At 44.1% G+C, this 21,488-nt stretch overlaps 1 protein-coding gene across 2 annotated transcripts in view; it reads right to left on the bottom strand.

Moving 5' to 3' along the window:
* Positions 1-21,488, bottom strand: part of PHKA2 (phosphorylase kinase regulatory subunit alpha 2) — a 687,190-nt gene that overhangs the window by 358,321 nt on the left and 307,381 nt on the right. For both annotated transcript variants that reach the window (XM_085622210.1, XM_085622209.1), the window contains exon 19: positions 16,992-17,161. In XM_085622210.1, coding sequence (XP_085478336.1) covers positions 16,992-17,161 — 170 coding nt within the window. The remainder of the gene's footprint in view (positions 1-16,991; positions 17,162-21,488) is intronic.

The following is a 21,488-nucleotide window of genomic DNA, read 5'->3' as shown; positions in this document are numbered from 1 at the left end:
AGTCTCTCCTCTTCTTTAGCAGGGTTAGACGGAACAAAGAATGGGTGGCAAGGTGATATTTTGGCCTACATGAAAGGGTGTCACTATCTTTGGAAGGAATGTATGACGTTACAACGCTTACATTTACAACGCATTTCTTTACAACGCAGTTTTTACATCGCAACATCCTTTATAACGCACACATTTACATCGCATTTAAGGTAAGTGTTGGATAGTGTAGGGGTAAAAATTACTATTCTAACTCCAGGGGGTGCAACAGTAGGGTAAGTGTTGGTTAGTGTAGGGGTACTATGCATTCTAATGGTATGCGCTGTAATGACATGCGATGTAATGCCTGCGTTGTAGTGAGATGCGGTGTAGTGTCATGCGTTGTAGTGACATGCAATGTAATGGCTGCGTTGTAGTGACATGCGTTGTAAAGGATGTTGCGATGTAATGACTGCATTGTAAATGTAGTGCGATGTAATAACTGCGTTGTAAAGGTTGTTTCCCCTTTGGAAGGAAGGAGGCATGTGTTTGAAGGACCAGCTTGTATGGGTAAAAGGTGCTATAAGGAGGATGCACATACAGTGTTTGCAGTTCGCTGACTGTACTGGCCAATGTTATGGCAACTAGGAAAGCTGTCTTGAAGGTTAGCAACCTCAATGGGCAGTTATGTAGCAGCTCAAACGGCTTGCACATCAGAAAAGTCAGAACTATGTTTAAGTCCCACTGGGGCATGAGGAAAGGCCTGGGAGGAAACATATGTTGGAGCCCTTTAAGGAACCTAGTCACAACAAGTAACTTGAACAAAGAAGGTTGGTGCAGCAACCACCAAAATGGTGAGATGGTTGATAATTAGTCCTTAGCTGTGCCCAGAGTAGAGCTCTGCTAGGCAAAAGAGAGAACAAATAGTAAAACCTGAGAAAGGGGTGAAGCCTAGCGGGAGGGATATAGTGTCTTGGTGGAGGGACGTCTGGCTGCCAGAATAACACCACAGGCTTTGGGAGGAGGGTCGAAAGTTGTCAACTGTCACCCCTCAATCTCCCCGCATTAAGGCGGAGGGTGCGCAGGATTGGGTGCGAGACCATCCCCTGTTGCAAATGACTGATTATTATTATTGCAGTTTTATATAACGCGTAGCTGGCCACAGGGTTTTCCAGCGCTTAGGTGGAGGACTGACACTCATGCTCAATAGCTTGGGATATCAGACTCTCCGTGCCCAATCCAGAGCCACAAGAATGACTTAGGCCTGGTTGTTCCCGATCTTCTTGAGAACTCTGGGCAGGAGTGTGTTGGGATGGGTGAATATGAAGTCAATGAATGCCAGGATATGTGCAGGCCAGACAACAATATCAGTAAATGCAATGTGAACATGTGCCATAGCTTGTGCCAAACAATGCCCGTCAGTGCAATCTCAATGCATAACATAACTTGTGCCCGCACAGCAGCGCCGACATCACCAACAGTGATACCAATGTATGTAACAATCCATGCTTGTACGATAATTTTGTTGTTGCTTAAAAGACCAATGTCAATGCACGTTCAGACAAGAGCAAACAATCTCGTTCATACCAGTACAAACAATATCAATGTATAATATTACAACCATATGAGTAATGATGATAATGTCGATAAAAATGATACCAATGGTTGCCATAATATTCTTAGGCGTTCCGACCTCCGCCGGAGACCAGAGTCCTCTGATCTCCACCTCTAGGATATGGCAGCCCCAGCCCATGAGTGACTTATCTGTCACTACAGTCAACTGCAGTTGGGGAAGTCAGAGGGGTCTACTGCTGACCCAATCGCGGTTCGTATGCCACCACTGCAGGTTTTCTGCAATTCCCTTTGAGATCTGCACCATGTCGGCGAGCTTTCCCTAATGCTGTGCCCATTGGGACTTCCGGTCCCACAGCACAGCACTCAAATGCCCCCGGGCTTGTGTAACTAGCAGGATGCACGAGGCCATGAGGCCCAACCGCCTCAGAGTCAGTCTCACCGAAATCCATGATAACGGCTGATACATCGGAACCATAGCCCGAATAGCCTGGACTTACTGTTTAGGGGGATAAACCAGAAACTGCACTGTGTTCAGAATGCTCCAATGATGCATATGAGAGGGAGTAAGGTGTGACTTCAGCATGTTTATAGTGAACCCTGAAAATGCAGGAGGTCCGCCGTAATCTGGAGGTGGGAGGCGACCCCGCCTTCAACAGCCAATTGTCGAGGAATACAAAGAATGAAACCCCTGGCATCCACAGATGTGCTGCAATCACAGCCATCACTTTCGGGAACACCCTCAGGGCTCTGATGAAGCTGAAAGGGGGCACAACATAACTAGGCCTACCGTGAACCGCAGGCAGCGAAGTTGGGCAGGCAGAACAGGAATGTAGAAGTATGCATCCTGCAAGTCCAACACAACCATAAAGTTTCCAGGGTTTTTGGGGAAGAAGTCGAGATGGCACAGTTCTAGAATAGGATGACGGCTCCGCTCTTCTTGGGCACCAGAAAGCAGCAAGAATAGCAACCACAACCTACTTCTGATGCCGGCACCCTCTAAATGGCTCCATTAGCCAAGAGAGCAAGCAATTTCTGACGGATCAAGGAAATATAATCCCCCATCAGCTGGTCATATTGGATGGCAAGGGGGAGGGTTGTCTAGAAAGAGAATAGAGTAGCCCCTTTGGATGATCTGTAAAAAAAACATTTGTTGGATGTTATATACTGCCTATATACTGCCAGTGGTGCAGGTGATAGCGTATCCTGCCCATCACTGGAAGTCCATGTTGGTATGAGGGCACACTAAAGGGATTGGAGTCTGGAGGTGGTGGAGGTGGTGGACTGGGTCTACCTCTGGCCAGTCACCACACATGGCTTGTGTGAATCGCACACTCAGCCACGAACAGGCAAGGAAGTCAGTAGGCCGTGGTGGCTAAGTGGGAATAAATGCTGCTGTGAGCCCCTTCTGTAACCATGAAAGGGGTGGAAGGCGGACTGGGGCTGTCAAGGGACCATCAATAGACCCAAGGAGGCTGTAGCTCTGCTATCCTTAAAGTCCTCCAGCACTGAGTCCGTCCTCCCACCAAAAAAGCAAGAGCTATTAAAGGGCATGACGATGAGTGAAGCTTGGATATCCCCTAAAAAGCTAGTGATTCTCAGTCAGGCGTGGTGCCTAGGGGTCACTGATAATGAAATCATTCTGCCCAGCAAGTCGATTGGTCATAGTGAACTTCACTGCATTCCTGCTGATTGTAATTGCCTTCAACAGTATGGAGTGGGCCTCCTCCGAGACCCTGGGCAGTACTTGTGCAAACGAGTCCCAAATGGTTGGGGTGCATCGGCCCAAGAGACATGCAATGTTTACTGACTGCAGTTTGAGGCTGGCAGAGGAGAACATACTCTGATTCTCTATCTAGTTGAGTGGTAGGGAACGCACCAGGGTTAACGCGAAAGTGGAGGTTTGGACCACAAGCTTTCGGGTGGGGTGCTGGGTGAGGAAACTGGGGCTTGTGGAGCAGGTAGATGGTGGCAGGCAATTGTCCTGTGAACAGAAGCCCCCGTACAGGACATGGCTCAGGCCAGAGTAACTTAAAAGTGAAAAACAAATGTTTCTTTTGGTAAACACTGCCAGAGATTAATTAAACTAGATTTATGACCACATGCATACTCAGCAGACTCTGCTTTCCCTCAGGATGTTTTAAGCACTTATAATCACACAAGTAGATATGTATATAAGATTCCTTTCCTTTTAATCAATACAAACAATATACAATATTATATGTCCATGGGAAATTTCATAAAAACTTTAAAAAACACATTGATTCCTAGATTAAAAACATTTTCTCTTTTGTAACTAAGAAGGAGAATTCATATAGACAATTGAAGTTGTCTTAAACATGTTAATTTGGACACATTATAGACAGCACTAAGCATAGATGTACATTCCCCGTCTCAGGTTGACTGCTGACTTTGCCAAATTTAACACCAATAAACACTGGGCGTCGACGCATTTCGGTGGTATAAGTACAATTGGGCCACCTTCTTCAGGACAAAGCTATTTTCTCCTTAAACAACAAATCTCCTAATGATTAATAATTACACCGGTGCAACTGCACTCAGGTGGTTGTATCTCCAGATCAAAGGGAGTAGATAGCTGTTGCTCAATTGATAACTTAAGTCTAGTTAGGTTGAGTTTTAAAGCAATCCTTTTTCATATGCATCAGCAATTCAATGAAGATTCAATCTCTCACATCCCTTTATGGATGGTTGCTTCGTAGGTATAACTCCTGTGTTTATAATGTTTAATTAGGACCGGAACTCATATCGGTCTCTCGTTTGTTGTAAATAGCAGGTCTTATTGTCACCCGTATTGTTGGCACCCGGATCACGTATCCGTAGCTTTAAGTTCTAACGGACTCCGCCTCTCCCGGTGCCTGCTTTTGTCGTGTTTCGAGAAAGACATCATCAATGGTTTCATTAAATAGGAGAAAGGGTTCGGAGGAGGCAACTCCCGGCTGAAGCACCTCTTTGTCTTGTTACTGAGGACAACTGAAGGTCCAAGACCTAAGCCACCTTTCATACCACCATAGCGAATGAGGCACCTTCCTCCATAACCACGGTAAGGGGAGAGATCAAGTCAGTCTCTGGTAAGGTATCTAATCCACTGGCACCTGCCAATTCTTCATACCACTTGCCATCTAGGGGATACTGGTCTCCTTAAAGGTCCTCTGACCCGTCCCATTTGTCTCCTACTCCAGGCCTGTAGAATAGAAAAGGTTGTTGGCTTCAACACACAGGGTATGCTGTCAGCCGGTACTGGCATCAGATGAGACCCATCCAGCTCTGTGTTGGAGTCGGGAATGATGATAGGCATGGCACAGCCATGGGGGATATACTCCAGCTGTCATAGACATGAGCAAGTCATCTCTTATTAGACATCCGTTTGACCATAAGGTAGGCCCCCATTGAGAGACTCCCATATCTTAATAGGTTAAGAGTCAGAGTATACAACTTCATCCTAATTCCGGAGCATTTTTGTGAGCCTTCCAGCTGTTAGTTGCGGGGTGTTTAATGGAAACACTGATGCAGTCATTGAAATGGATGAAGCAAAACCAAGAGATTTAGAACATAAATACTTGATATGGCTATAATCCACAAGATCTATTCTTTACACCAGAATTTAATTTATAGGACCCCCATGGTATTTTAATTAGAGATGATATTAATATCTAAGTTTAGCTACCACGGACTAGGAGAAGATTACTTCTAAAACCACCAGTTATATTCAATTTTGCTTAGACAGGCTGGGCTGTATGAGGGAATCCACCAAAGTAGTATGGTTGGACCAGCATTCAGCCTGGAAGGTAAGAGGAAACAAAAGAAATAGTCAAAACTGTGGCATAATCATGGCCAGGCATTAGCTGGAAGGTAACCAAGCATGCAAACAATAGGCCATTATAATCTTTGAGGGTAGCATTGACTCGGTGTCCACTGATATTTCCCTCCATAGAGCGGATCTCCGCAAAATGGACTCTTGGATGAAAGAGGTGGAGAATGTCACACAGGAAATTGTTACAGATGTGTCCACTTTGAAGAAGCAAGTCTCTATTCTGCAACAAAAAACGGAGTCACTGGTGATTGAGCTCGATGATTATGAAGGAAGGTCGCGACGCAACAACGTCCGCATTCTAAGGGTCCCGGAGAGGGCCGAAGAGCCGGCAGTCGACCTCTTTGTGGAAGACCTCCTGACCAGACATCTGCAGCCTAAGTGTCTCTCTAATTACTTCTCCATTGAGAGGGCTCACCGCATCCCCGTGGGTAGACCCAAACCAGGGTCGCCCCCGCAGCCTATCCTTGCGAGAGTCTTTAACTTGCGGGACCGAGACCATATCTTTCATACGGCTCGAAGTGCCCCTCCTCTGAAATTTGAAAACAGCACCATTACCTTCTTACCTGATTTCACCGCTAAAGTCCAGAAACAAAGACGTTCCTTTCTGGAGTTTAAGAAAGCTCTCAGGGAGAGGGACATCAAGTACGCCATGCTGTTCCCCGCGAAGCTACGGGTTGAAGCAGAGGGCAAAAGCTGGTTCTTTACAGATCCTGAGGAGGCGATGGAGTGGCTCGATGGTTGGCGAAGGGTCGGAGAGAAGGACGTTCTGAGCGGAAGAACCGATGAGTATTGATGTTGTATTATCAATAATAGTCCACATATAGAGATGAGGGCCTGGGAGGGAGAGAGGGAGAACTTGGAACATATCTGGGTGGCCTGTACCCAGGCCTGCCCTGATAACACTCGATTAGAGACTCACACAAGACAATATGACTTGCAATGGGCCACCAGAATGGGAATTGGAATAGGCCCAGTGGTTGTATCAATGTTCAATATGGCCTCGCCGCCGATTGAGAAGTGACAGAACTGGCCTATGGCCCTATTGTGCCATTGTTTGGGGCTAAGATAATTATAGGGTCCTGCTAGGGGCTCCTGTATCATGTATCTCTTCACCTGGTCTGTGGGATGAGAGGGACGGGCTGTGTTCACGGTTCCCTTATTGCAGGGGTGGGAGGGCGACGGGCACTCAGCACTGTAGGGGAAGCGGGTCACTTGAGTCCGTGATGCAGGGAGGTGGGGGAGTTCTGGGTGGGAGGGGTTGTAGGTTAGTTGGTTGTTTTAGTTTGACACAGCAAGGCAACATTCAGTGCTACGATTGCTGCTTAAATCAGGTACATTGAAGTTTTATTGGCATACTTTGTGGTCTTGGAACTGTCTTTCCTTTCTGATTCCAATTAACGGTCTGTTGTGGATAAATTGGCTAATGCAATACATGAACACTTGCAATCCATATCACTTTCACAGTATTGGTGAGATGGGTACCCCGTTACTGATATATATGGTTTGCTATCGTCTCTCTATCAATGAGTCCAGTGGAAGAATTTAAGTTCCTGACGAGATGGGTACCCCGTTACTGATATATATGGTTTGCTATCGTCCCTCTATCAATGAGTCCAGTGGAAGAATTTAAGTTCCTGACATGGAACGTAAATGGGTTGGGGGATAAAGTGAAACGGTGCATAGTTCTCCAATATCTAAAGAGGCAGGCTCCTGATTTAGCCCTCTTGCAGGAAACCCACTTGATTGGTAATACATGCAAGTCCCTTAGCAGATGAGGATATCAACTGATCACCCATTCGGGATTCACGTCGGGTTCTCGTGGGGCTAGAGTGCTTTTATGTAAAAACTGCCCCTACGCGGTGAAAGCAAACATGGATTGATGACCATGGCCGGTTTGTAGCGGTGTCCGGTTCTTGGGAGATAAGACACTCAATGTACTCCCAGTCTATGTCCCCCCGCGTTGCAGCAGTCTACCCTGCGGGACCTCAGTAAACTGATCCATGATCTCCCAATTGGCTAGTGATTGGGGAAGACTTCAATATGGTAGCAGATAGCTCGCTCGACCGTTTGCCCCCATGCCGTGACCCGGTCTCTGGGTCTAAACTAGCTGAATTTCTATCGGCCCTTGGCCTTGTTAACCCCATGAAGTCGCAGTTCACTTTCCATTCTGTGGCCCACAAAAGTCAATTACGAATAGACTATATACAAACACATGCACAGGACCTTCACAAATTCGGCGAGACGCGCTGGTTGGCTCAGGGAATTTCGGATCATTCCCCTATATTTACCAAGATAACCACAGGCCCACAGGCCAGGTGCACGACCTTGACCATAAATCCATGGGCGCTCAAGATACCGCATGTCAAAGCGGCACTGATTACAGACACCGAATTGTATTTTAAAGATAATGTTGGCTTGGTCGCCTGGGCCCAGATCTTGTGGGGTGCCTTTGGGGCTGTTATTAAGGGAAGAGCCCTTGCCCTGATGGTAGGCCACAAGAGGGAATTGACGAAGCACATAGACCAACCGGAGATAGATATCCTCGAGAGCGAAACGGCGCTGGCACAGTCCCATGATATAGCCGCACGACAATTGTTGGTAGTCAAAGTACTGGACTATAAACAGCTCCTTACCGAAGCGTCAAAGGCAAAACAAAAATCCATTTGTCATAAGATTTATGAACACGGGGAGAGGAAACGGTAAACTCCTGGCCTGGTTAGAAAAAAGAGAGCAATTATCGAGATGGGTGCACCAAATACATGGGCCCAAGGGGGAGGAAATCACAAATCCTCAGTTGATCGCAGAAACATTCGGCACTTATTTTGACTCAGTTTACACCTCAACTGTAACAGTCTCCGCGCCTGAGGCGCAGGAGTTTCTCTCAAGCCTTAAAGTTCCCAACCTGTCTGCAGAAGACAGGGACTCCCTAGAGGGAGATCTCACTGAAAAAGAGATTCAACTGGCCATCCGGGATATCCGCTCAGGAAAGACCATGGGACCCAATGGACTCCCAATTGAGTTTATTAAACCAATGGCTTCTAAACTATCTCCTCATCTCTGTCAAATGTATATGGAGAGCTATGAGAGGGGGACTTTGCCTGACGAGATACGCTTAGCCACAATCGTGGTCATCCACAAACCGGGTAAACCACCTACTGATTGCAAGGCATATAGATCTCTCTCTCTACTCACCGCGGAAGCTAAGATACTAGCTAAAATACTGGCTAATAGGTTTATCCCCCTACTTGCCGGGCTGGTCCACCCGCATCAAATGGGCTTCATACCAGGCCGAAATACTGCCCTAAACTTACGCTACCTGCACGGCGTGTTGGGCAGACAACACACGATTAGAGAAGATGTGGCCTTGCTCTCCCTAGATGCCCATATGGAGTTTTATACAATTGAATGGAATTATCTGTTTGCGGTCCAAGAAAGAATGGGATTTGGACCTAATTTCATGAAATGGGTCAAGCTGCTGTATACTAACCCAACCGCCAAAGTGGCGGTGAACCAACATACCTCTAGAAAGTTTCAATTAGGAAGGGGAACCTGACAGGGATGACCCCTCTTGCCCCCTATATTTGCAATGGTACTCGCGCCCCTGGCGCTCTGGATATGGGGAGACCCGCGGATTCGTGGACTTAAATGGACCAATGAACACGAAGATAGAATATCACTATATGCAGACGATATACTGCTATACATGACCTCTCCACATTCACTTTACATCGTATACTCCACATCTTCCGCATATTCGATAATCATTCAACTGGTCCAAATCGCAATTATACGTATTATATGGTCCATCACCACGCATACCAAGAGACTACCAGACCCCTATAACACATGAGGGCTTTCGCTACTTGGGCATTTATATCACGACTGACTCCTCGCGTTTTTATGACATGAATCTGCAAGGCCCCCTAACGCGTTTCCGTTCTGGCGTCAAACACTGGCGTTCCCTTCGTCTTACCTTATTAGGACGAGCTGCCCTCTTTAAAATGTTGGCACTGCCCGCTTTCTTTATGTGCTGCAAATCTCCTGGATAGGATTCCCGACTCTCACTTCTCCAGTACTGATAGTGCTGTACGCATCCTGCTATGGGATGGGCGGACCCTACGAATAGCGATGCACAAGCTGTCGGCGGGATGGTATAATGGGGGAATAGTACTACCTGACCTGTGGCTATATTTCCAGGCGTCTCACTTGGCATTGCTTAATCGCTGGGCTCATGGGGACAGGGGAGACCCGAGTTTCCGCACTGACTGGTGGCTCATGGGACGGGGCGGATTTGATAAAGAACTCTACACGTACCCCACTAAACAGTGCCTCACCGGGCGGACAGCACGCACGGATGAAACCTGGCACAGGGTCAACAAAAAACTAGGCTGGCACAACAAAATTACATGAGCAATGCCTCTCTGGGAACCTGAACAACTGGGACACCTGAGTACCTGCCCTGGGTTTGACAAGTGCGACCTTATAGGTATCTCGCGGGTGGGTGATATGTGGACCTCCAAGGGATTTATCACTTTTGCCACATTGCAAAAAGAATACGATTTGGCACAGACCAAAACATTTAGATATCTGCAGATCAGCCATGCGCTCAAAGCAGCAATACCTGGGGGCGACTCACCTCCTGAGGCCTCCCCATTGGAAGACAGGTTAATACTCAACCCCATGGACAGGAAGGCTATCTCCCTTACCTACAAAAAATTGATTAACAACCACCCGGACCCCCTAACGTGCTTGCGTCAGCATTGGTAGACGGATCTGGGGGAGTTAGAAGAGGATGGCTGGCAAAACGCCTTGGCTTCACCTAGAGAAGTGGCCATTCCCACGAGACTGCGTTTGGTCCAACTTAAAGTCCTGCGCCGAGCCTATCTTGCTACGAGGGTGTTGGTGAGGATGGAGAGGAGGACAGATCCATCATGTCTCAGACAGTGCCACCATGAGGGGACCTTCTTTCACATAATTTGGGAATGTTCAGTTGCCCAAACCTACTGGAAAGCTATTACCACACATCTACAGTGCGCAGGGGGTAAAACCCTGATGATATCCCCGAAGCTCAGTCTACTGAATATTTGGGATGCTATTGACCTCACTCAGACCGAGAAATCATGGGTGTTGCTAGGATAGGCCATTGCAAAAAGAAACATTGCACAAAAATGGGGGGTGGGGGATGTGCTGTATGTTAGAAATTGGGTCGCTGATATGGACAGAGCCATGATCGCAGAGAAAGATGTTTTTAAACACAGAGGATGCCCCCAGAAGTTGGACCGCAAGTGGGCAGCGTGGAATGCTTACCAGGGTGATATTTGCCTACATCCTACAGTGGAATTGCGCCATAGCAAATCTGGATTGCATGACTTACCCAATGATAGTGGTGAAACACCTGATTGATGCGTTAAAAAGGGACGATAGATGCACAATATCATATGTATGCTTTGTATGTGATTGTCGTTCTGTTTGGATTAATGCACCACTGTGTTTTTTGATCAATAAAAAACTTTTTGTTTTTTAAAACACTGCCTTGGGCCCAGAAGGCTACTAGTTTGTGACCTGTTTAGTTGTTTGTTAAATAAAAAAATCTGTGAAATACTCAGCATTGTTATCTCGAAGTCTCTTATGAAGCTCTGTAGTTATACTGAATAAGCAGCTACCTAAGTTATTATATGAAATTTCGTTATTGATGCAAGAACTGCATTTTCACAATTGCTTTATTAACCTTGCTTTCTCAAATTTTCTTGAAAATGCACCATTTGCAAACTCTTTAAAAAAACATTCTTGTGGGAGAATCCCCCCTCCCCCCGAAACCTCCTCAGGTTGTTCAGGCTCACTCGCTCGCCGCGGTGCACTCTGCCGTAAATTTTAGTTTCACCACTTTCAAATGTCACCAGCCGCCATCTTTCCCAGCGTACTTGGAGAGGTGTGGCTCACTGGTTAGAGGTGGCAGATCCGTAAGCAGAGAATCGGCCAGGGACCAGGGTTCAATTCCCGACGCGGCAGGGTCGTGGACCAGGGTCAAAAACGGACTCGATAATTCTCGCCTCGGTACCTACTCTAACCAGGAACACACTCGGCAACTCTGGGCATTAAGCTTGCCTCATCTCTACAACGGCCCCCCACAAACGCTGGGGATGCCTGGTTTCACCTTGGAGATACCCAGAAAGGGACCATCTCACAGGGATAGCCAGGACGGGTTCCCTAGTGGTCTATAGCGCCGGGACACTTCTGAGTAGCTGTGCGCTGTATAAATGAAAATAACATAACTTCAAACACAGTTCCTATTGTAAAGGCTCTTAAACCCCTGCAGGGTATTTGGCACTGATGTGCTGACAGAAGCTGCCTCCAGGCTGAACTCTCTATAAATTACATTATAAGGATTTGTGGGGTCCTGGGCAAGATATATTTTGGTGCCCGTGTATGAAGCAAATTTGAATTTACTACTCCGTTTCGGCTCTTTAAGCCCTCATGATGCGAAACAAAATGAGTCATATGTTAAACCTTCAGAAACATGGGGCGTGCAAAAATAGGCAAAAGCTGCCTTGTGTCCGCTAGCCCAATAGTACCAAAAAAAGCTTGAACGATCAAGAATAAAGTGCTTTGTGTTTTTAATTAGTATCTAGATGTTTTTACTTGCAACAACGTTTTACATAGAATTCAATGTCTAAACAGTTTATTACTTCATAGAGGGACAAACATACTAAGGATGACCTAGATATAGCACTTCAAAATATAGCTTTGATTTTTGTATGTGTGTAATAACATACAAATCCGCTTCGCAACTGGCATTCCTGATTTATTTTCCCATGCCTTGTCTCTCTCTCCTCTTTATATGTGTGCCCTTCTCTGGAACAACAGCTACCTGTGACTCTGCTGAGTAACCAAAATGGGATGTGGCAGGATACAAAAGATGGCTAGAGAACATAAAGTAGAGTAAAGTAAAGTAGTGGGCGGCAGAGAAAGAGATGGTGTAGAAAGATATGTGAGGTAGGACAATAAATAAAGTAAATGGAGAAAGGTGAGGTAGCCAGATGGAAAGATAGGGAGAGGTAGAAAGAAGAAGATTTAGGTGGAGAAAGAGAGTCAGAGATATAGGTAAGGCTGTCTGTAGAGACAGGCAGAGATACAGAGAGGAAATACATGGAGAGAGCGGCAGTGGAGTATAGTTCTACCGATGGGTGAGGTAGAGAAAGAGAGATGCAATGTAGAAGAAGATGGCAATTAGAGATAGGTATAGACAGAGTGAGGTAGACAGAAAGAGAAACTTGGGGAAAAACAAACAAAAGAAAGGTGGTGAGAGCAAAATGAGAAGAGGTCAGATAAAGAGACTTGTGGGGAAGAGAGAAAAGTAGATAGAGTAATGAAGGGCAGAAAGAGGAATGTGTAGAGCAGAAACAGAATGTTGAGAGACACCAGTGAAATATAGAAAGAGAGGAGAGGTTTACACAGATGTAGAGAATTGTGAGATAGAAAAAAGGAAGATAGGTTGAGGTAGAAAGATCTTTAAAGAATGAGACTAAGAGAGATAGTTGAGGTGGAGGAGTGGGTTGACATGGAAAAAGGAGGTCCACAGAGATATATGTGATAGTGTGTGTATGTGTGTGAGAGAGAGAGGGGGGAGGGAGAAGAAAGGAGAAAGGAGGAGAAAGAGAGAGAGAGATAGGGAGGAGTTGATGATAAAGTAAAAGTGGCAGAGATAGAGATGGCCATAATTTACATAGGGGGGCTTAGAATGTGGGGGCCCTGGGCAATTGGCCACTTTGCTCATGCCTTAAAATGTCTCTGGGAAAAAGGTTGGTTGTAAACTATTTGAAATGCTGAGCAACTAGGAGGGAACAAAATAAACTTAATAAAGATTTTAAAAAGAAGTAACATTTGAAAGACATTATATGGGGAAACAAATGTGAAAAACGGACAAAGTGCTGACACGAGTGTAAAAGAGTGCTTTTGAAAACTTCTCGGGCCCGATTCACAGAACAAACTTAAGACAAAATCCTAAACTTAGTACCATTTTGGTATTCACAGAATGCACTTACTACTTCTGGTATTCACAGAATGAACTTACTACTTTTGCGATTCACAGAATAAATTTACTACTTATGCTATTCACAGAATGGATTTACGACTCCTAACTTTACGTCCGCACTCGGGCCGGAAATTCCGGCCCGGAGGCGGAGCTTCCGGCCCAGAGGCGGAGCTTCCGGCCCGGAGGCGGAGCTTCCGGCCAGTGGCGGAGATTTAGCCATGGCCAAAATCTCCACCTCTGGGCCGGAAGCTCCGCCTCTGGCCCGGAAGCCCCGCCTCCGGCCCGGAAGCCCCGCCTCCGGGCCAGAAGCTCCGCCTCCGGGCCGGAATTTCCGGCCCGAGTGCGGACGTAAAGTTAGGAGTCGTAAATCCATTCTGTGAATAGCAAAAGTAGTAAGTTTATTCTGTGAATCGTAAAAGTAGTAAGTTCATTCTGTGAATACCAGAAGTAGTAAGTGCATTCTGTGAATACCAAAATGGTACTAAGTTTAGGATTTTGTCTTAAGTTTGTTCTGTGAATCGGGCCCCTCCACTTTAGTAAAATTGTCTGTTCTGGTGGACTTTAAATTTTGCCCACCTGATAGATCATCATGAAATGAGAGAGTTTCATGACAGGATGCATGCAGTAAGTCTTACTCTAGCTCAGATGTCTCCAACCAGTCGACCGTGAGTTTCCAAACACTTTCAGAGCATCTCATAGCCTTGAGTTCATTAATAAGCACAAGGCCACATTTTCCTGTAGGGAAGGGGAATGCACCAGGGCGTTCCCAATTAATAGGGGAGTCCGCCAGGGTTGCGTTCTTGCCCCATATCTTTTTTCTATCTACACCAATGGGGTTGAGGCGTCCCTGACGGACTCAACACCAGACGTCCCTAAAATTAACAATGTGCGCACCCCAATCCTCCGTATGGGCCTCGCCCTACAAAAGTTACTAAACATCTACGTAACCTACAGGGCTGAAAACGAATGAGGCAAAACCCTTCATCCTAACCCCTGGTCAGAGGGATAGGAAGGTACCGAGCTTTTATATTTCAGGAAAAAATAGCCCATACTGATACCTTTTCCTACCTGGGCGTAACATTCGACAGGCAGCTTTCATGGTCCCATATGCGTGCCACTAGAGGGCTATCACTGGAGAGAAGTATCATTGCTCTCCACTCCTATATTAAGAAACTGGGGGCGAAACCTATTGATATGGTGAGAAAGGTTTTTGCAGCTAAATCAGTATCAGTAGCAACTTATGGGGCAGGCATATGGGGCCATATTAATTTGTCTGCCCTCCAAGTGATAGAGGATACCTTTTGGAAAAAAGTAATGGGCCTCCCCGTGAGCTCTTCTAACTTTATCACCCATACAAAATTCAAGGTCCCATATCTGTCTGATACAATCTCTGTGGCCCCAATTATCTTGTGGCATTCTATTTGGAGAAGGGAGTCTATTCAGATTACCCCAAAACGAATTGAAGATTGTCTATCCATGGATAATGCCCATAGGATTCCATGGATTTTGTACATTAAATCTACTCTCTCCTTCTTAGGCTTGGAGCGTCTATTTGTTACCCCCAGGGATTGTATGAGCATCTCAAGACGGGAGCTAAAAGCCCGCTTCCTTAAACAAAGAGCAGATGCTAGACTGCAAAAAAACTGCACAAAGGTGTTGGTAAAATTATACCTTGAAGGTCTGAAGCATGTGGATGGGACAATGTAGTGTCTTTTTACTGTGACAAACCTACGACACAGATTCCATTTAATTAGATTCCGGTTAAATTTTATCCCGTGTATGCTGGCACACCCTGCAGGAATCTATTCTATAAATGATTTACCCCCTTGTCCCTGCGATGGTTCCTCTGCGCAGTCAAATTTACATATTTTCTTTTTCTGCAAATTTTACAGGGAACCACACAAAATATTTATCTTCCCTATGATGCACAATCTCCATTTTAAACAATGTCGGGTAGCAATGTTCTTTTTATAATCTCTGCCCAATCCTATGGTTTGACTTTCAGTGACATCTTTTTTAATTCAATCATGGAAGATCAGGCGGCAGCACAACACTAGCGAATGAATTTTAAACAGTTTTTAGTGACTGGTTTTCTTATCCGGGATTGTTATAATTCTGAGTTTATCACTCTTAAATTGACATGTATATAATCCCTGATTTTGCACTGATTGATTCATGTTTTTAAATTGTTTTTTATCTGAACTTTTATGATCTTATACTATAAGCATCGAATAAAGTAACTGACTGACTGACTGACTGACTGACAGTCGACCGTGAGCTTCCAGACACCTTCAGAGCATCTCATAGCCTTGAGTCCAATAATAAGAATAAGGCTACATTTTCCTTTCAAAGTTAAAGGAACTCTTTGTTTATTTTATATTATTATCATCAGGCTGCAGATAGCAGGGCCTGATAATGAGCAGTGCTCAGTCAGATGTATGACCCAGGCTGAGGCACAGAGGTGAACAACTGAAGCACTGAGGTATTTAACTCTTAAATAAAAGTCCCTTTCAACTTAATTATGCAGTTGTGAACAAAATTATGTTTTTGAATGCTTTTAAATGTTAGAAAAATGTTAGAAAAGTAAATTACCGTAACGATTACTTTAACTCTAACATGTACCATTTAGAAACAGCAGGCCTCTTGCTCCCAGTGGCCAGTAGACACTGTCATAAGTATAACTGAAAGATTCTGCCATTTTTTTAAATGAGAGAAATTTCAAGCACAGAACAATCTTACATATTATGAAAATTTTTACAGAAAGATTTTCTGCACTTTAAATTTGTTCCCATGTTTAAAAAATAATTAGGAGGGAGGTCACGGCGGGGCCCTCTCTCTCGGGCTGAATGCTAGCAGGAGTTTGCCCGTTTGTCCGGAGCTGGGACGTCTCAGGCCATAGGGCCAGATGGAAGGTGGCTGATGAGGGGTTACTGCGGGCACACTGACTGGGGGGGTGGGGGTAGAGGGGGCAGTGGGTGGGGGATGTAGGGTGGAAATGCAGTGGAACGGATTTCTCCTGATGCGTATTTTGAGGGGGGATTCTTCGTCTGCTGGTAATATGTGTAATGTTCGTCTGCAGGACCCTGGGTGTGAAAAATTAATAAAAATCTTTTACAAAAAAAAAATGTTTAAAAAATAATTATTGTATGTTTGTGTTAAACATGCAACGTTGCGAAATATGGCAAAAGTTATGTCCTGTGCTGCAAGTACATATGACACAGGCTCTCAGTCACCCATACAAATATATCCCATTCATTTGCACACATGTTCATACATCCCCAAAGACCACACTCTCACTGACACACATGGCAGTCCAGTCATAGTGCCCCTAGTCAAAGTATTTTGTTCAAACCATAGCATCTATCTGTATGGACATTAGTCTTAAAGTCAATGAAGCTGGGTGTGGGGGTGTTTGCTAACAATGCACAAGTTGTTTAGCCTTCAGTAGCTCACAATGATTTTCACTGATCAGAAGTAGCTCTCACTACAGAAAAGGTTGCAGAACCCTGCTCTAGCTTCATCAATATTATTACAAACCAAATACAGAAACATGTCTATAGCTGCGGAAGTCACAAAGGCCAACTGTACCTTTTTCATACATGATGTCCGTGAAGCCGTCTATATCAGATTCATTTTCAGGACTGTTGTAGCCTTCATTTGGATCATCAAACAGCTTCTCATCTAACTCCGGATCCAAGAAGCTCAAATGAGAGTAAAGTGAGGTAGTAAGAAATTCCGAGAGTTTCCCTAACTGTACCCTGAAAAGAAGAACAAGCAATCATAATATGAGATGAACAACTATTCAAAAATGTAACACAGTGTGTCAGCAATCAAACTGCAATTTTCTTTCAAACGTTATGTCACCAGAGAACCATCATGAAGAAATCCCCTTCAGCTAACAGATACAAACCCCATGATTCTTCAGAACAAGACCAAAGAAGATCTTCTCACATTAACCAATTACACTGCAACACATAGACCCCATATGTAAAACAAATAATCTCTAGGTTCTGTGAGAATGCAGAATAATGTAATTGCATACCTTAATGCAAGTGTTTTATGAAGGTGCAAATGCTTGTGTATGCCTTAACATGCACTGATACATTTTATGACTGGACGTTAATGTGTCAAGAATGAAACTGATGGCCTTTAACCCACATAGGGCCTTCAGGGGGGCATCAAATGAACAACTGTCTGCTAGACCAAGTCAAGGAGTTTACATATCTAGGGGTAAACATCCAGGAGGGGCTAAACTGGACACACCAGGTCAATATAGCATCCATAAAACACCGACAACTGGCGGGGGTGCTGCGCAAGGAATATAATACCTCATTCTCTAAGACAATCAGCCCGGCAATCGAGATCTATAATATGAAAGTTATGAGCTCTGCCTTATACGGTGCTGAGCTATGGGGACATGAGAATTTAGTTAGGCTCACATTTTCAGAAAATAAGTTCTTTAGAAATATTACCAACTTGCCACAGAGCACCCCGACATGCCCGTTATTGAACGACCTTGGGAGAAAGCCAATCGCAGACACTACGTCTTCTTTTGTACTGGCGTAGGCTCTGGTCTACCCCAGAGCTCACAGAGTATGCGGCTGGTTTTCTAGATATAATAAGGGTAGACACGTTGCACCAAATAAAATGGCTGAGGGAGCTTAGAGCTATCTTATCGAACATCGGCTTGAATTCTCTGTGGGTGGATCCTAAAAATACTATCTTTTCCCCCAAAAAGTTTTTGAAAGTAAAATACTGGGAATCGATCCAGATTAATACTTTGATAAATTGTGGATCCTCTTCTTTAACAGGGCTATTCCTAGACTGTAAACCCATCCCTATGCTGGAACAATATTGGGATTTCATTACAAAGCCCCATGAGCGAAAAATATATTTCCCGTTTAGGGTGGGTACATTGCCACTAAGAGTTTTTACTAGCAAATGGTCCAAACACAGTAACGGTTTGTGTCCGGTATGCCAGCATAGCAAAGAATCATTGGCCCACCTATTGTTTGAATGTATTGGATACAATGCCCCACGTCGTGTCTGGTTGTCACCTATTTGCAAGCTCTTGGGAACAAGAAGATCAAGTTAAGCTGAAAGAATCCTAAGAACCGACACAGCAGAGGTGATTATCATAGCAGTGGCAAAATACCTGGGGTGGGTGTGGGCAATAAGAGCACGTTTCCTCAATCAAGCAGCAGATTAAATGAGATTATGCTACGCTGTAATTTGCTTTAGTGGAAACACTTGCCCGTTTTTATAACCACGTTGCTCTGAAATCAGTAGCTCGGATTTTGGAACAATTATAAAGGTTTTATCATAACAATTTTTTTATTGTATTTTTATACTTGTACATAGACTTTTTAGGAAATTTGTATTTATTCATCCATATGGACGTGTATCATATTTGATAAGGTGTTAAGCTGTTTTATTCAGCGTTGTACAACTGCACATTTTTTTTAACTGTGTACGAAACATAGCCTTGTTTTGAAAATTGGCATCATGAAGCATGAATTATAGAAAATAGTGGAGACAGCAATTGTTTATATTTTAGTATCTAGTCTTTAAGGACTTCTCACATTCTTTCTCGTGAGAAGATCCTGCCTTTTGCTCATAAATTAGTTTTGTACGAAGTAATAGTTTCTGTTTTGCGTTCATATTTTTATTGACTGTTTTGATAAAAAAAAATTATAAAAGATTGCATGGATTTTATCATTATATGCTCCAACTGGATTTTGGACGGAAGCTCTGGTCTTTTGAAACAACAACTGGCGCATAATGTTTTTCCTTGCTTAGTAGCTATTTTTGTGTTGAACACGCTAGACTTTTGGGCTTCTCCAAGTGCTGAGTTTTATTTTACAGGCTTCACTTCAAAAACTCGCCCAGTGATGGCATGAGTAGCTAATTACAAAGGCTACGTAAAAAGAGAAAGCATTAAACAGTGTCCTCAAGGTGGTTGATATGCCATGTGATTCATATGGATCCACAATTCTTTCCACGATGTTGAGCTTTTTTTTTTTACAGAAAAAGCATCTACCAGGCGCAATCATGAACTTGAAAAGCTACATCCTCTTTGAAAAGAGACTGGAATAATTCAGTCAGATTTAATTAATTGGCAACCATTTCAACCAAATAACAACAAATAATGGCGTACAACACATTACAGAAAGATACACTGTTTATAACACACAAAAGGGGATACAAGTATATATTTTAGTAAGTACCAAAACTAAAGGGGTTAATCTATGTTGGTCATTTTAGTTGGGATGGAAATTCAAATAAATTGGATACATCCAACTTACTAGCTATATAGAAAACAATTTGAATTTCATGTTGTTGAAGAATTATTAGATACAATTAGTAGGCAAACAGCATTCAAAACATACTCCAATAGATTTGCAAGCCCTTATTTCCACAAAGTCTCTAAGACACTGATTCAGTTTGGCCTTTAATTCCAGTGGGGTGGGTAACAAGTGTTATCAGCCCCATAACAATCACGAGACACATGGTAACTCTTCATATCTTGTATCTTTAACCCATAGTCTCCACCTCCTTTTAGGAATTGAGGAGTTATTAAGGAAGTTGGGACATAAATTACAGATTTCCTGGGTAATTCTTCATTTCTGTAGGTAGCCTTAGAGTCCCACCTGCAATGGTAACTCAAGGAGGGAATTATCATCCGATTCTTCAGGGCACTCCTAATGAGGCTTGAAGAGTCACATATCATTCAAAATGGGGGGGAGGAAGAGGATAAGCTTTGGATCACCCCAAGCAGACCAAGCACACCAAAAACACACAACTATTTCTATCTCTTCACCCTATGCGGTCTTAGGTGGCAGCATATTGTTATCTCATATCAATATAAATACTGAGATGTAATCCCTACACTACCCCTTCAATGGATAGCAAGGAATAAAATGTACATATCAAATGATTGAAGAAAAACTGAGTGCAATTATGGCCAGATAAACATTAATAGCTTTTGTGAGTATTTTAAGTATTTATGTTTAATGTTTTTCAGCAGTCCAACTTGTTTGTTCCTGGTACATTCTAACTCAAAAGCTTGCAAATGAAAATTGCACACATCACATTTATGTAGAAAGGCATTTTTCAGCTTAGGGAATGCAGTATTGATTTCAGTAATGTGGTGCACAGCCTCTGGTGTACGGGGCACAAAATGAAAATGACTAACAAATTCGATAGCTTTGACTTTGATGTTGGGCATGCAGATATGCAGACGAAGGCCCGCACTGCATGTTCCTTAGGTTTTAGTGTGGGGATCTTGGAGTGCTGGAATCTCCGATTACGGCCAGTAACCCTACACGTAACTCTTGAACCAACAATTCATATTCCCCGAAGGATGAATAAAACGCAGACTAAAGAATACCAGGTCCAAATCTGTGTGTGTTTTTGCCCTTCTCCAGGAAATAAAAGGCCCAAATCTACACACATTCACCACCTGCTTGGAGGGGGTGGGGTGGGGCAGGGTGAGGGAAGACTAGGTGAGGGGAGAATGTTGGATGCTACCTCCAAGTTGCAGATACAGATCGGATGAGGGCCGGGCGCAGCAGCGGCCAGCAGACCCTGCAGTTTCTCTGGAAAGTCTGGGCCTAGTGTCCACTGGCCATGAATGATCAGGTTCATAGTTTGCAGACCTGATAATTCAAGGTCTGGAGACATCAGGAGAGTCAGACTGGCCCGGAGTGGTATCCTCCCAGAAATACCACTTCGGGCCACTTGCAACAAAGATCTAAATTGCCCATCTTTATTCCATATCATCATGGACATGGACAGTATCTCAAGTGACTTTTGTACTCAAGGTATGCCTTCGAGTTCAACTGTCTTCGTGCAGACAACTGCCCTAAGATAAACGGCATACAATAAGTACCTTTCACTATTGTTACATGTATAATGCATTAAAAATGGCAACAATGTCTCCAACCCCAGGTGTCCAACATTGTTTGCTCCTGTTTTCATTTGACTGTAGATTTCTACACACTTGACATACTGCTTGAATTTATGTTAGTAGGTATCAGTTTGCATTGACTATTAAGGGTGCTTGAGCTGTTTCTGTTGCATTAC

This window comes from Triturus cristatus, chromosome 8 (genome assembly GCF_964204655.1).
Source record: "Triturus cristatus chromosome 8, aTriCri1.1, whole genome shotgun sequence".
Taxonomy (NCBI): Eukaryota; Metazoa; Chordata; class Amphibia; order Caudata; family Salamandridae; genus Triturus; species Triturus cristatus.
Note: the sequence above shows the minus strand (reverse complement) of the source record. Positions and strands in the feature narration are given on the sequence as shown.